Raw genomic sequence first — 16,969 nt, 5'->3', positions numbered from 1 at the left:
TACAGAGCAGGTGCATCGTGGCAGCAGGAGGTGCTGGAGGAATGGTCTTCACCACCTTAGAGGAGTTTGCTTCTCTGCTGGTGTTGGAGGCAGGCTGTTAGTCCATCTTTGGGTTGCCCTCTTGTTGGAGGCGGGGGCATAGTTCTTTACCATAAGGTACCTACAAGGTGCAGGCACAGTGAAGAGCCCACCTTGGTGGCTTGAGAGTGAGGGCAGCGGGGGCTGCACTGAACCTTGAGGCTTCCCCGAGCAGCTACCCTCGCTCTGGCCAGTGGTAGTTAGGTGTTGTCAAGCAGGGCAAAAGCCCAGGGGTGCTGACCTTCAGTTTCAGAGGAGCAACTAGAAATCAGGTTTTTATACAAAATAGCTCACATTGTGAAAGGTCAGCTGAGTTTTTCCCCAAACGCTGATGAAGCCAACGAGCCAAGCCGCCCGTGCTGAGCTCTGTGTTCAGACACTTGGGTTGCCAGTGCTCCCCGCACACAGCCAGGGGCGGCCTCGGCACCGCTTGGATCTGCGGATCCTCCATCCCAGTCTGTCCGCTGTTGCTGTCTGCAACAATTAGGATGTGGCTTCTGGGGGACAGAACTTTCTGTTGCCTTTTAAAAAAATACAAAACAGCAAAATTAAATCCTGATGCAAAAACATGGTTCTGTAGCTCCTGTAATAAGTCCGTTCGCTGCCTTCGACCTGAGCGCTCTTTCCCTGCAGGAACTGGCAGGCTACACTGGCGGGGATGTGAGCTTCATCAAAGAAGATTTTGAACTTCAGTTGAACAAGCAACTCATATTTGATTCGGTGAGTATCTAATGGATGCTGGCACCTGCACTGTCAGCCCTTACTTTGGGGATCTTACCACAGAATCTTAGCTCCTGAATATCTAAAGCACAGAGTGGAAGCCTGAGCGGTGATGCCTAACCTTTGATGTTTCCAGTTTAGCCAGATTTGCAGGCAGTCTGGGGAGAAGCGATAATTGTTTTCTTTTAAAAGTAACCTCTGATGGATGGCTAGGTGCGGTGGCTCATGCCTGTAATCCGAGCACTTTGGGAGGCTGAGGCGGGCAGATCATGAGGTCAGGAGATTGAGACCATCCTGGCTAACATGGTGAAACCCCGTCTCTACTAAAAATAAAATTAACTGGGCATAGTCCCAGCTACTTGGGAGGCTGAGGCAGAATGGTGTGAACCCCGGAGGCAGAGCTTGCAGTGAGCCGAGATCGCGCCACTGCACTCTAGCCTGGGTGACAGAGCGAGACTCCTCAAAAAAAAAAATAAATAAAAAGTAACCTCTGCTAATCATTACACATAGGACCGTGAGAGAGCCCTTCACCATTTATCATCTCAGGGCCTCGGAGGAGGGGTGACTGGAGGACAAAGGGGTGTCTCTTGCCCTTGAAATGCTGTTCCATGGACCTTTTGAGTCTTCACTTTGCTGGGTCTACAGGGCTCTGGGTGCTTTCAGAAATTTTTTTATTATTATTATTTTTTAATCTTTAGTCCTATTGGGTCACTTTCTTCTGATTCACTCAGGAGTGAGGAGTAAGTGACTGGATTCTGGTCTTGCCAGAGGAGCCCCAGGCTGGGAGGACACCTGGCATGTTTCTCACGTCTTCCCAGTACCCAGTGGCTGGGGGCAGCTCTGCCCTGCCGTTGCTGCCTGGGTCCTTATCTTCCTTAAAACTTGGGGACAAGGATTGAGTTTTAATGAAATGGTGCCTGCGACTGTTTCTAGAGAGCTCATTATAAAATAATTTGTTACTGCCCCGGTTCAGCCCTTGACTGTGCACTTTGAGCTTGGCTCCTTCTTCCTCTGCCCCTGCCACTTCAGAGGCCACCACAGGCCTCCTTGCTGTCCGGCGCGGTGAGCCCATGTCGATCCCTTCTGCGGCACTGGATGCTGTCGCCTGCTCGCCTGTTCTCACTTTCTCTCTCTTGTTTTCTTGACTCATCATTGCTGTGCTCTCCCACTCCCCACTTTTCTCTTCTCAGGACCCTTTCTGCCTCATAGGCATGGCTTGCCCCTAGATCCCTGTAGCCAGCTCCCCACCCTGCTCCTCTCCAGGACGGTCTCCTCCAGCTCTGTGGCTGCAGCTGCCGCCTGTGCGCAGCAACTCTGGTTCTCCTGCTCTCCTTCCTGGGCCCAGACTCAAGTGCTCCTGGCTGTCTCAACCCCTGCCTTACAGACACCTCACATCAACAGAGCTCATTGCCTTCCCCCCAGATCTGTACCCACGCCTGGGCTCTCCATCCACTGACGCGCACAGTGCACCCGGCTGCCCTTGAACTTAACTCCCTATCTGCTCTCAGTCCTCCCCTGAGCCACCTGCCACCCACTGGGCCCTGCCTCTCCTCCCCTCAGCACTGCCCATCCGCACTGAACCGAGGTCACGTTCTGAGTCGTCTCTGCTCCTGTCCCACTCCCTGCCTTCCCCTTCCCCTTCTCTACACTGCAGACATGTTAGTGTTTCTGAAACACAATCCTTACCGTACCGCTTTCCTACACAAACGGCTTGTGCTGTTAGGGTGCCTGTAGCCCTTGATCCTTCATCACTGTGCGTGTCTTATGCTTCCACTCTGTCGAAATACTTTTTGTTTCCCAGAAGGCCTTGGCTTGCTCTGACTCCCAGGCACTTGTATTTACTCTGTCTGCCGCTGGCCGTAACTCTCTTTTATTCAGATGTTCCCTTGGCCTCCCACTCCCTGCCTTTAAGACTTTGGTATAGCTGTGTCTCTTGCAAGCCTTCTTTAACCTCCCAGATGGAAGTGGGGGCTCCTCCACTATGCCCGTAGCTCTTGTGCTTATCCTGTGGTAGTGCCCATCCATCCACCCACCCATTTACCCATCCGTCCATCCATCCATCCATCCATCCATCCACTCACCCACCCACCTATCCATCCATCCATCCAACCATCTATCCACCCACCCATTTATCCATCCATCCACCCACCCACCCACCCACACACCTATCCATCCATCCATCCATCCATCCACCCACCCATTTATCCATGCATCCATCCATCCATCCACCCATCCACCCACCCACCCATCCACTCATCCATCCATCTATCCATCCATTCATCCATCCATCCATCCATCCATCCATCCATCCACTCACCCATCCATCCATCCATCCATCCATCCATCCATCCATCCATCCATCCACCCACCCACCCACCCACCTGTCCACCTATCCATCCATCCATCCATCCATCCATCCATCCATCCATCCATCCACTCACCCACCCACCTATCCATCCATCCATCCATCCATCCATCCATCCATCCATCCATCCACTCATCTGTCCATCTATCCATCCATTCATCCATCCATCCATTCACCCACCCACCCATCCACCCATCCAACACATGTATGCTGGCTGCCAGGCACTGCCCAGACACTAAGAATATATCAGTGAACAAAACCCAATTCCTGCTCTCAAGGAACTTCCATTCTTGAGCAGGGAAACCTATAAGCTAATATCTTTGTATATAATTGAGGACGTGGTGACAAGTGTTGTGAAGAAAAATAAGGCAGAATTAAGCGGTAGAAAGTGACCAGAAGGGGATGCCGTCTAGTTAGGATGGTCAGGGAGGGTGGCTAGTAAGGCAACCCCTGAGCACAGCCCAGAGCACGGTGAGGGAGCAAGTGTGGGACAGTGGGACACCTGGGGCGGGAGCACGAATTCCAAGAGCAGTAGTAGCAGGAGGGCTTTGGAGGCCAGGTGTGGGCTCTTGCTTCCACTCTACATGAGAGGGAAGCCCTGGAGCCTTCTGAGCAGAGTCCGGACACCGGGCTGAGAAGAAAATGCCAGCTGCTGTGGGGAAGAAGCTTGTCCTTCCTACAGAAACTTCTGAGAAAGCCATTTCTGAGCAGCTTAGAGGGACGTAGGCATTTGCAATGCAGACAGCACATGAGGCTTGGCCAGCCACCTGAAAACATAGGGTGCAGGGGAGCAGGAGAGCCTCCACCTGGTTGAGGACATTGTTGAGAAGGTTTTGTGGCGTGAAGATGAGACTGGCTACTGCCTCCTGCCCTGTGAGAGACAGGGCTCTGTCCCTGAGAGTGGGGCTGGGAGCACGTCTCTGCATTGGGGGAGCCTTGCTGCCGGTACCTTCTTTCAGCCTAAAATGCTGTGTGCCTTGAATCCTGTCACATTTTGAGGCCACAGCAAAGAGGCCTGAGCAGGTGCAGGGGGCCTGGCTCCGTCCTCTGTGAGGCCTTGGCTCATGCTTCTGGGCGTCACTTCCCATCACAGAGCAGGGGCCTGCCCTGTGTCTGAATGGAAGCCAGGCCCTGCTCGCCTTTGGTGTGTCTTGATTTGGACTTTGGAATTACATGTTTTGATAGAATCCACATGGCCCTTCGAAGTGTAGCTCTGCAACAGAACAAGCCAGGTGTTCTCCTGCGGCCCTTGCACCCTGGCACGGAGCTCTGCACGCCACGGGCGTTCCGTGTGTGGCCAGTTTGCTAGCTGCTGATGTTCACTGGAGTGAAAGGAATGCTGGGAGAAAACAGCCGTTTGTCTCTATTTGAACAGGTTTTTTCGGCGTCTCTCTGGGGTGGGATGTTGGTGCCCATTGGTGATAAGCCATCAAGTATTGCTGATAGGTGAGTACTCATCAATGAATGGATAATTTGCACATATTTTCCTTTGGATCTTTTCGGTTGTTTTTTATAAGATATTTTAGAGAAGTTAGGAGAGCATAGTATTTCAAATTTTACTTTAGTATTTATATTTAAGCTAATTTCAAAGTATCAACTATACCTCATACTTAATATTTTTTGCTTTTGTTGGGGAAGTTACTTTATTATATTAAAAAATGTATTGTTCCCTTTTGATTGTGAAGGAACACAGTTCATACTCATTGCAGAAATGCAAAAATGGGGAAACACTTAAAGAAATTAGAGAAATCACTCACCAAGTGATGAGAAATTCTTTAGAAGCAGCATTGTAGTGGCCTATGTTTCATTATTTGCATATACCATAACTTTTTAGCCTACTGTGTATTTTTTGATATTTCATTTGTTTCTAATTTGTGATTTTTATAAATAACACTGAATAATAGCTTTTAAGATAATTTGTTGTTTATTTTATTTTCTGTGGAATTACTCTCTCAAAGTAGAACTCGTAGTATTGCTGGGTGCTGCTTTATAGGAAGCTTACAGCAATTTATGCCCCTGCCAGCAGGGTGTGAACTTGTACTTGTTGCTTCGAAATACTAATCATTGTCCTCTAGGGCGAAAACCTTTTTTTTCAACCCTGCATTAGTTAAAATGTACTGGTACAGCCTTTTTGGATGGTGGTTTGGAGGTAGAACAATTTTAGATTTATAAACTCCGGATCCTAACAGTTTCACAAAACTCCATGAATCTAATTGACAAAAGTACTTTTCTAGGTGTGTAAAGATTTATGTGTAGAAGGATGTCCACTGTAGCGTGGCTGATAAGTAGCAAAGAATTTGAAACTGCCTTATGTAAGTTCCCCAGTAGGGAAATGATGACATTCTAGCACAACCATTCCAGATCTATGTAGTTATTAAAAATAAGGAGATATGTGTTCATAAGTTGAAATTTTGCACATGAATATGTTTAGTGGATCCCTTTGCAGGGTGCATGCAGGTGTAGCACCAAGGGCCTGGGAAGCCAGCCACCAAAACAGTGACGGTGGGCACCCCGGAGCCTGGGGCACCCTGGAGCCCGGGATGCAGCAGGCAGAACCGTTTCACTCATTATGTTATGTGCATCGTGGATCATTTGAATTCAATGTGTGGTTTATCATTTCTTTTTTATTTTATTTATGTATTTTTTTTGAGACAGAGTCTTGCTCTGTCGCCCAGGCGGGAGTGCAGTGGCACGATCTCAACTTACTACAACCGCCGCCTCCCGGGTTCAAGCTATTCTCCTGCCCCAGCCTCCCAAGTAGCTGGAACTGTAGGCACCCGGCGCCACGCCCAGCTAATTTTTGTATTTTTAGTAGAGACGAGGTTTTACCATATTGGCTAGGCTGGTCTCTAACCCCTGACCTCAGGTGATCTGCCCACCTCAGCCTCCCAAAATGCTGGGATTACAGGTGCGAGCCACCACGCCTGGCCTGATTTATCATTTCTTTAAAAATGAAGCTTGCTGTTTGTTTTTGCAATTCATATTGATGGGGTATTCAGAAAAGCCTTGCTTATAAATCCCAAGTAGTAAAAACACATTTATAGGTTTTAAAACTCAAATTAAGATGAAAAAATTCATAAAGGGTTTTATGTGGTAGGAAAACCAGAAAAGGCCCTGCCCTGTTCCCTTTGTGCTGTTTCAGACCTGCGGGGTGTTCTTAGCCTCCTGCGGCCTCAAGGGTCAGAGGGCTCTGAGGGCATCTGCTGGCGTTGTGTCCTTGGCTGCCTCTTGGCTGGAAAGATTACACAGAATTTCTATTGTCATTTAAATTCGTTTTTTAGTAATTATCATGATCTAAAATCGGGTTCTAATATGCTGTTCAATTTTTCAGAAAGTGGATGGGTTTTTGTGTAATTAATTTTTAATTCATGCTTTTCATATTATTCAGATATGGTTGGTGAGAGTGTGATAATCCAGTTCGTTAGGGAACAAGAGGAGCTCATATTTAAAAATTATAAACCTAACAAGAATTCTTTTTTGGTCTGTTTCTAGTATTATAGCCCCCCTTTTTGTAATATTGGGATTATACTATTAAATAATTTGTATCCTGCTCTTCTTCGCTTAATATCACACTGAGAGCCAGTAGGAGGCCCGCCGTGAAAAGGAACTGCACCATGAATCCTCACAGACAGTGATGGTTCCTTTGTGACGGACTGTTTGCCCTGCCCCTCTCTCCTAGTGTCTTTCTTTGCGTCTTGTGTCTCACCTGCATCTCCAAAGTTTGCAGGGTCTCCTTAGGGGTTGAGATTTTTATGAAATTCTCCTGTAGTGTACACCCTCCTGGACTTTCTCAAAGGGTTTGCCTGTGAAAATGCTGTCAATAATCCAGTACCACATGTGAGTCAGACGCGTGCTTCCTGCACTGCACGTTCCGTGTGTCACGTCGTTTCTCACCTCATGACTTTCCTCTGACCCGTGCTGTTTTGTCCTAGGTTTTACCTCGGGGGACCAACCAGCGTCCGCGGATTCAGCATGCACAGCATCGGGCCACAGAGTGAAGGTCTGTCCTTGCCCGTCGTGGTGCCAAGGCTAGAAGGGCTCACATCTCACCTCGGAAGCCATGTACCTGTTATTAGCTTCCGGCAATAATAGACGTTCCTCTTTCACGGTGGTGGAATTAGCACCTACCACAGAACTTGTCATGTAGCAGGTGTAGAACATTTATTGAGATAATTGTAGGAAAATGAGAAAATATATCGAAGCAAAAACTCTATGAAGATGACCTGCAATCCTGCCCAGAGAGAACATGGATAAACATGTTGTTGTCTGTTCCCTGCAGGTTTGACATGTGCTTCCTACTCTTCCTTTTGTTTTGTTTACATATTATTATTATTTTATTTTTGAGACGGAGTCTCACCCTGTTGCCCAGGCTGGAGTGCAATGGCATGATCTTGGCTTACTGCAAGCTCCACCTCCTGGGTTCAAACGATTCTCTGGCCTCAGCCTCCCAAGTAACTGGGATTACAGGTGCCCACCACCATGTCCAGCTAATTTTTGTATTTTTAGTAGAGATGGGGTTTTACCATATTGGCCAGGCTGGTCTCAAACTCCTGACCTCGTGATCCACCTGCCTCTGCCTCCCAAAGTACTGGGATTATAGGAATGAGCCACCGTGCCCGGCCCCTACATATTATTATTATTATTATTTTGAGATGGAGTCTCGCTGTGTCACCCAGGCTGGAGTGCAGTGGCATGATCTCGGCTTACTGCAACCTCTGCCTCCCAGGTTCATGCGATTCTCCTGCCTCAGCCCCCTAAATAGCAGGGATTACAGGTGCCCGCCACCACACCCAGCTAACTTTTTGTGTATTTTTAGTACAGACTGGGTTTCACTATGTTGGCCAGACTGGTCTTAAACTCCTGACCTCGTGATCTGCCTGCCTTGGCCTCCCAAAGTGCTGGGATTACAGGCGTGAGCCACTGCACCCGGCCCCTACGTATTATTTTTAAACCCATTTCTCTCACCACCTCTCATAATGATATAGCAGTATATTTTTATGAGAGTAAATGCCATTTTTAACAGCTACATATTTTATATTATTGACATATTACAATTACATTTTAGTTAATAGGGTTAATTTCTTAGAGCAGTTTTAGGTTTACAGAAAAGTTGGGCAAAAAGTACAGTGTTCCTGTATAACCCACATAGCTTCCTTTCTGATTAGCACCTTGTGTTAGGATGCTTCATTGGTTAGGATTGGTGAGGCAGTGTGATACCTCATTGGTTAGGATTGGTGAGGCAGTGTGATACCTCATTGGTTAGGATTGGTGAGGCAGTGTGATACCTTATTGGTTAGGATTGGCGAAGCAATACGATACCTTAGTAACTCAAGGCCGCAGTTTACGTGAGGGTTCACTCTTAGTGTTATACCTTCTGTGGGCTTTGACAAATGCATGATGTCCTGCGTTCACCATTCCGGGATCACACAAAGTGGCTTCACCGCCCTAAAAATCCTGGGCTCCCTTCATCCCTCCCACCAGACCACTGGAACCAACAAGTCTTGGAACCGTCCATGGAGTTTTGCCCTTTGCAGACAGTTTGGGAGTTGGGATCATACAGTTTGTAGCCTTTGCAAGTTGTCTTCTTTTCCGTAGTAATATGCACTTAAGGTCCCTCCATGTCTTTCTGGGACCCGATAGCTTGTTTCTTCTTATTGCTGAATAATATTCCTTTGTCTGGAGGTATCACAATTTGTTTATCCATTCAGCTGCCGAAGGACAGCTTGGTTGCTTCTAGTGCTTGGCAGTGATGAGTAAAGCTTCTAGAAACATGTGTGTGCAGGTTGTTGTGGGCAGCTTCTCCGGACAAAGGTTGTCACATCAGCTGGGTAAACGCCGGGGAGTGCAGTTGTTCAGTCACACGTTAAGAGCATGCCTCCCCTTCGTAAGGAGCTGCCAGGCAAGCTTCCAGAGTGGCCAAGCCCTTTTGCATTTCCCCCGTGAGGAATGAGAGAGAGAAAGTTTATCATCTTAATGGCTGCGTGTTTTGTCTTATGACACACTATTATCTTTTTAAAGACCAAACCCCAAGCTTTGGACATTGAGTTTGTATGTTTTTTTCTTTCTTTTTTTTTTTTGAGATGGAGTCTCACTTTGTCGCCCAGGCTAGAGTTCAGTGGCGGGATCTCGGCTCACTGCAAGCTCTGCCTCCCAGGTTCAAGCAATTCTCCTGCTTCAGCCTCCTGAGTAGCTGGGACTACAGGTGCCCGCCACCATGCCCGGCTAATTTTTTTGTATTTTTTTAGTAGAGACGGGGTTTCACCATGTTGGCGAGGCTGGTCTCAAACTCCTGACCTCGTGATTTGCCCACCTTGGCCTGCCAAAGTGCTGGGATTACAGGCGTGAGCCACCATACCTGGCCAAGTTTTACATTAATATGAAATTCTAGATGTGAAGTTGCCAGATCCAAGGATTTTTAGTGTTTTTAGGGCTTTATTGTGCTTTCTGGGAAGGCTGTCTCATTTACACCCCTGGAACTGTCTCTGACATGCAATATCCGTCGAGGTATCTCCACATGCTATGGAAACTTTAAAACACCATTCCACTTTTAAACATTCTCCCCTGATTTTCTTAAATTTTTTTTTTTTTTTTTGAGAGGAAGTCTCGCCCTGTCGCCTAGGCTGGAATGCAGTGGTGCAATCTCGGCTCACTGCAACCTCTACCTCCCAGGTTCAAGCGATTCCTCCTGCCTCAACCTTCCAAGTAGCTAAATTAACCAGCCACCACGCCTGGCTAATTTTTGTATTTTTGAATAGAGACGGGGTTTCACCATGTTGGCCAGGCTGGTCTTGAACTCCTGACTTCAGGTGATCCGCCCGCCTCGGCCTCCCGAAATGCTGGGATTAGAGACCTGAACCACTGCGCCTGGGATTTGTTAAAATTTTCAACACCTTTGTTGCTTCCATTTTTATGTCATTATATGCAACGACTGCACTCAGCATGCATTTTTGTCCAAAGTATAGATTATTTCTTTTCACTTGTATTTAGAGTGTTTCATTAGAGTGTAATTTTTAAGAAAAGGAACCTAAGTTTTTGATGGTTTTATTTCATTTGTTTTATTATAAGCAAGTGTGATATGCCGAGTCTGTGAGAGCTGAGCCTTTACCTACCTGAGAAGTAAAGCACGCTGGTGTTCCACTCACCACCTCCATGCAGTTGGCCACACTCTGTGGGCAAGGATGTAAATTGCTATAATTTTTTTCTGAAAGCAGTTTGATGTATCAAGAGCCCTAAAATATGTATGTGCAAGAATTGTTAATAATACTATTCATGGTAGCCCCAGCTGGAAACTGGAAGCCCAAATGCCCATCCACAGTGGGAAAAAGTCAGATAATTAGTGGTATCTTCCACTGTAATGAGGAAGAGCAAGTTACAGCCACCGACTGAATGATGGAATGAGTAAATCTCAGAAACATGTTGGGGGGAAAAGCTGGACCCAGAGGAATGTCTCCTGGAAGATCCCGTGTATGAAGCTTGGAGGCAAGTGAGGCGGCCTTTGCTGTGAGAGGATGGGGCAGTGGCTGCATGTGGCGCAGGTGGCAGGTGGTGGTTAGCAGGGAGGGCAAGGCCTGCATGTGGGGTGTGCTTGGTTTCTTGGTCCTGGTGCTCGCTGGGCAGGTGTGTCTCACATACAGAAATTCATTGAGCTGTACACTTAGGATGTGTATACTTTGCTATATGTATACACAATAAAAGCTTAACAAAATACATGTGTGCGCCAGGAAACTCATCATAGGTTAACGTCCATGATAAAGGAGTTAGCAACCAGTATGACAATAGAAGAGAAATAGATCATTAAATATTGGTCCACCTATGTTGTTATTCAGGCATAAAGATCCTATTTTCAAGGAAGAGAAAGCATTAGGAGAAAGTGTTTACAATATATTAAAACTGAAAAAAAAGTAGGACTGGAAACTGTGTGTGTATATATATGTATAAAATGAGCCACATTTTATTGGCTGGCTTATTTGATTTTACATTTACATTATAATCCACTGGAAGAAAGGACATTAGGATGTTAGCTGTTTATCTCTGAATGGTAGAAATTAAAATACTTTCATTTTTTTCTCTTTATGTTGATCAGATGTTCTACAATGAGTATATTTAACTTTTATGATTGGAATAAAATCAGTTATTTGAGAAAAGAGAGGAGGAGCGGTTTCTGGGAAACAATAAAACAAGGTTGTTCTCCTGTAATTTGTTCATTCTCTGTTCCCTTCAGAGCTCTAGTCTTGAAAGGGATTAAGGAGATGTTGGCATCTTTTTTTTCCTTCTTCCTCTGGATTGTGAGGAACTGAAGTCTTTAAATGAATCAACAGTTCATTCCTTGAAGTTAATCTTGAAGACCTCAGTATTTTCCCATTTCATGGTCTGTCATTTTGTATTAGAGGAGACTAAGACACTCTTATAAATGGTATTTTGCAACAAAGTAGAAACCTTCGTGTTGGAGGTTTTCTGTTGCTTTATAGTTTAAAATGGAATGGACAGGAGCATGTTTAGAAATATGCAAATACATGCTCTCAGTGGATAGGCTTAAATTTTGGCCAAAGTAACGTAAATCCCAGTGGTCATGAACCGTTGAGAATCATCTCTTCTCTAGAGACACTGAGCTGGAGCGGGTCTCGCTGTGCAGTGGGCGGCAGGCGGTCTCTGCCTTTTGATTAATTGTCTGCAGCCGTCTCCACACACTGCAGAGACACTTTCTGCATTTTGTGTCTATATTGCGGTCTCGAAAAATTGGCAAAATAATGCATTCCATTTGCAGGCGGAAGCGATTTGGTCATCTACATTTGTGGATAAAGTCATTGTCATGAAACTCACTTCTTCAAAGCATTTCACAGATCCGATGAATGACAGAGCGCATTCCTTTCTCAACATTGGCTTTGTTTGCCTCCTCAGTTAAATCAAGGTCCGAAACAAACCAGGAGAAAAAGAAAGATTATTTAAAATGAGGCCATCAGTATCAGGAATGAGAAGAACAGCTGCTTGCAAACTCAAGCACTGTGTGGCGTCGTGTACAGGACAGAAATCTTGCTTCTGTAAACTGTGGAAAGTTAACGCAATTTTAACCTTGCCGGACCTTGTTTTTGTTCTGCACCCCTCCCTTGCTTAGGAGACTACCTAGGTGGAGAAGCGTACTGGGCTGGCGGCCTGCACCTCTACACCCCATTACCTTTCCGGCCAGGCCAGGGTGGTTTTGGAGAACTTTTCCGAACACACTTCTTTCTCAACGCAGGAAACCTCTGCAACCTCAACTATGGTAAAACTTGGGCTATTCAAGAACCATTGTAGTACAGTTGTTTTCATGTTTAAATGCACAGTGCACAAAAAGGTGTCTTTTTTTTTTTTTTTTGAGGCGGAGTCTCGCTCCATCGCCAGGCTGCAGTGCAATGGCGCAATCTCGGCTCACTGCAACCTCCACTTTCTGGGTTCAAGTGATTCTCTTGGCTCAGCCTCCCGAGTAGCTGGGACTACAGGCACATGCCACCATGCCCGGCTAATTTTTTATATTTTTAGTAGAGACGAGGTTTCACCATGTTGGCCAGGATGGTCTCGATCTCTTGACCTCGTGATCCACCCCACCTTGGATTCCCAAAGTGTTGGGATTACAGGAGTGAGCCACTGTGCCAGGCCATGTCTGTCTTTTTAGATTACATAGTCATTAAGGCTAGAGACTGTGCCATACCTGAAACAAATTCTTACAACACCTAATATAGTGCCCAGCATTAAGTGGTTGGTTGAGCGAATGAAGCATACAAGAAAAATAATCATCTAATGCCCTTATGAAAAAAATCTGTTTATTTAATACACAAGTCATGATGGCCACAGAGCTGAGTAGGATTGGGTGCCTTCCTCTGGCAGCTCAGGTCCAGAAGAGACTCCCAGCAGATGCCTGGGTGCTAGGGGTGCCTGGAAAGCTTCCTAAAAGGCATGGAAGTCTCCAAGCTGAGACTCAGCGTGGGGCTTCCCAGGTGGTCAGGAGATGGGGAAGAGTCATTCTAAGCAGAGGCAGCAGAATATGCCAGGCCCAAAGAATTGAGAGGGTGTGGCTTGTTCTGGCTGTGAGTAAGTATGGTTCCAAGTCCTCTCTTGCCTTCGGTCCTAATCTCACTTCATGCATCCTCCTTAATCTGTAGGCCTGGCTTTAAAAACAACGGCAGGGCCCAGCAGTGGGGAGCCAGGGCTTGTCTGGGAGAGCTGGGAGAGCTTGGAAGGACGGGCATGCACTGTTGCTCACATGTCTTTCTCTTGTCAGGGGAGGGCCCCAAAGCTCACATTCGTAAGCTGGCTGAGTGCATCCGCTGGTCGTACGGGGCTGGGATCGTCCTCAGGCTTGGCAACATCGCTCGGCTGGAACTTAATTACTGCATCCCCATGGGAGTACAGACGGGCGACAGGTACGTGTTGGGAATTATTTTCCACAGTCACATCCCACTCTCCAGTAATTTTATTTTGTTTTGGACATGGTTAATTTCATCAGTGACTTTTAAGCTTCAAGATTTTAAGAGAAATGAAATAGCAAAATAATGAAAACACATGTGTTTTCCCCCATTGGGTTTTTCTTCATCCAGTTTGGAGGAGCAAGTGTGAAGCGCTCCCTCCCGCCCCCTCAGGCGCTTTGAGCTTGTTGTTCCCCGGGGAAGGGGAGCCCCTGCGAGGGTCCGGCTGGAGGGATTGGCACGTGACACGGTTCCTGTGTGCTGAAAACAGAAGGCAGTGTTCTGAATGGTTGACTTTGCAGGCCAGGGACTCTAGGAAAGTTAGGGTGAGTGAAGCTTTGTTCCTGACCACAGAGGAGTCAATCTTGAGAACCCCTGTCTCTGCAGCGGAGGAACCCACCTTCTTGGCTTTTCTCCACCCCGTATTTTATTGAGGAAAGATTCACTAAATGTTCCATGCGTGAATATGGTATAGGGCTATTTAAACAGTTATAGAAACACATTCTATTTCTTACATGCATTGTGTAAAAAGTTTTTTTTTTTGAGACAGACTCTCGTTCTGTCACCCAGGCTGGAGTGCAATGGCACGATCTTGGCTCACTGCAACCTCTGCCTCCCAGGTTCAAGTGATTCTCCTGCCTCAGCCTCCTGAGTAGTTGAGATTACAGGCATGCACCACCACGCCCGGCTAATTTTTTGTATTTTTAGTAGAGACGGGGTTTCACCATGTTGGTCAGCGTGGTGTGAAACTTCTGACCTTGTGATCTGCCCGCCTTGGCCTCCCAAAGTGCTGGGATTACGGCGTGAGGCACCATGCCCGGCATGTTTTTTTTTTTTTTTTTTTTTTTTTTTTTTTTTTTTTTTTTGTTGAGACTGGGTCTTTCTCTGTCACCCAGGCTGGAGTGCAGTGGCCTGATCATGGCTCACTGCAGCCTTGACCTCCTGGGCTCAAGTGATCCTCTTGCCTAAGCCTCCCAAGTAGCTGGGACTACACGCCAGGCTAATTTTTGTATTTTTTGTAGAGACAGGGTTTTACCACATTGCCCACCCAGGCTGGTCTCGAATTCCTGGGCTCAAGCCATCTGTCCGCATTGGCCTCCCAAAGTCCTGGGATTACAGGTATGAGCCACCGCACCCAGCTGCCTTGTGTACATTTTTGGAGATCCAGATGTGTTTTCATTATAGTGCATGGCAGTGAGCTCAGGCTGCCATCGCAAAATACCACGGAGTATTTACGGGTGACTTAAACAACAGATGTTCATATTCTGCCCGTTCTGGAGGTTGGGAAGTCCACGATCAGGGTGCTGGCAGATTGGTTGCTGGTGGGCTTTCTTCCCGGCTCGCAGATGGCAGCCCTGCCACTGTGTCCGCACTCGGAGGAGGAAGAGTGCAGGCCAGTGCCCCGATGCCTCTTCTTATGCTGCCGCTAATTCCAGCACGAGGGCCTCATCTTCATGACCTCGTCTGCACCTCAGCACCTCCCACAGGCCTGCCTCCGGGTATCAACACCATCCTGTTGGCGTTAGGACTTCAGCATCTGAATCTTGGGGGGACGTGAATGTTCAGTCCACAACAGTGTTCATACTGCCTCTTATTTTTGTTTATGCATTCACAGCACCCCAGCCTCTGTTTTTTCTCTTCATTTTCGTATCTACCTTTATGTTGCCACCAAATGGTGGTGCTGTTGGAGCCTTAACCCAGTTTTAAACAGGTTGTAGTTTGTGCTAGTTGAAGGAAATGCTGTATCATTTTTACTCGCCCTGTCTTCCGCACCAGCACCTAGGGGGTGGTGCTTTGTAAAGGGGAGCTGCATTCGCAAGTGTTTCTGAGCATCGCCTCTCAGGTGCAGTCTGCATCTGTCATTCAGGTCCTTTACGGTTATTGCTTTAGTGGAATCTGCTCTTTACGCTCTTGCCAGAAGGCTGTTCAGCATCTGCTCTGCATCTGGGGACACGGCAGGGGCTGCCAGGCTGCTGCGGCTCCCTAGTGATGAGAGGGCCTTCCAGTGCCTTCAGAGATGGCAGTGGCTGCCCCCACGACCACCAGCTCCCACTCCCCTCCACGCCTCACCTGTTCTCCACACAGAGCCTGAGCTGGAAAGGGTGTAGTCACACAGGCTGCGTGCGTGTGTGCCTGGGAGCCCAGGTACCCCGGCTTGGGGCCCAGCTTGGCCACTCTGTGTGGCTGTGCGGTCCGGGGTGAGTCACGAAACCTCTCTGGGTATCCATTTTCTTGCCCAGAGGATAGTCAATAATGATGGTGACTGTTGCAGTTTGGAGAACTCGGTGAGTTACTGTGGGCGCACCGCCTGGGCCTGTGGTCGGGACGTGGTGATTTTTCCTGGGCTGCTCTGCTGCTGATACACCCGGCGTGGCCAGCCCCTCACATAAGTGTTCCTGTGGGAGGTGTTGCCCCTCCCCCTCCACATCATCTCGGTGCAGCCACCACCTGACAGGCAGTTTGTGACAAGCTGTAGATGGGATGATGTGCCCTGATTCTGGAGATTATAATAAAGTGAAAAAATGAGCACCTTTTTCTAGAGCAAGACTGTGTTATTAGATAACTCCAGGCCGTTACCGTCTTCAGCAGACCAGGCTGGTTTTGCAGGTTTCTTTCTATGAAGCCCTTATTCCCTGTGCCCACGGAGTGTTGGGCTTGCTCATTTGCATCCTTGCAGGTAGCCCCAGAGGCGCCGTGACGCTGCTGCGCCAACACCTGGCTTAAGTGGGTGGTTTTGAGTGGTTGACTTTGCAGGCCTGGGGCTCGAGGGGCGTCGGGGCCAGGGAAGCTTTCAATACCGCTCTCTGACACACGCCCTCCTGCTCTGGGACCCGCCACTGTGCACGTCTCCGGCAGGGAGGGTCTGAGCAGCGCGCGCTGCCGTCACCACCATTGCAGTGCTCTTTATAGCCACTGGGGGTCAGTGTGCCCTGAGAAGTCAACGCGGCTTTTAGGCGCTCTGCTGAATTGACCCTTTCTGGAATAATTTTCATATAAAGTGGTTACATTTACCTTTCAGCTTTACTTCTGTCTCTTCAGGTTAAATCTAAAAAGTACGTTTCAGAGATTAATTTCAAAGTACAGTTTCTTCTGGGAGGAAGTAGCATACTAAGCACGTGACATGTAAAGACCAGGCTGTAAGGAAGCGCCTCTGCCCCCAGGCCAGGTGGCAGCTGTTCAGCAGATGTTTATTAAGGACAGTGAGCTCCGAACGGGTCAGCGCGGCACCCCGAGTGTGGAAGACATTTTCGCTCGGTGTGAGGCCCCGTTTGAAGTCGGTCATCAATATTGGAATCTCGTAAAGTTGGAGTGAGATTGCCAGGTTTAATCTTCATTTCTAAAATTAGGTAGCTGGCAGGATGGGGCA

General features: G+C 47.6%; 1 protein-coding gene across 1 annotated transcript in view; it reads left to right on the top strand.

Annotated features, from left to right (window-relative positions):
• The window catches only part of SAMM50 (SAMM50 sorting and assembly machinery component), a 42,667-nt gene that overhangs the window by 22,946 nt on the left and 2,752 nt on the right, over positions 1-16,969 (top strand). The window contains exons 10-14 of the mRNA XM_003905674.3: positions 712-798; positions 4,539-4,609; positions 7,096-7,163; positions 12,276-12,422; positions 13,419-13,560. Of these exons, the coding sequence (XP_003905723.1) occupies positions 712-798; positions 4,539-4,609; positions 7,096-7,163; positions 12,276-12,422; positions 13,419-13,560 (515 nt within the window). The remainder of the gene's footprint in view (positions 1-711; positions 799-4,538; positions 4,610-7,095; positions 7,164-12,275; positions 12,423-13,418; positions 13,561-16,969) is intronic.

This window comes from Papio anubis, chromosome 16 (assembly GCF_008728515.1).
Source record: "Papio anubis isolate 15944 chromosome 16, Panubis1.0, whole genome shotgun sequence".
NCBI classification, from domain to species: domain Eukaryota; kingdom Metazoa; phylum Chordata; class Mammalia; order Primates; family Cercopithecidae; genus Papio; species Papio anubis.
Note: the sequence above shows the minus strand (reverse complement) of the source record. Positions and strands in the feature narration are given on the sequence as shown.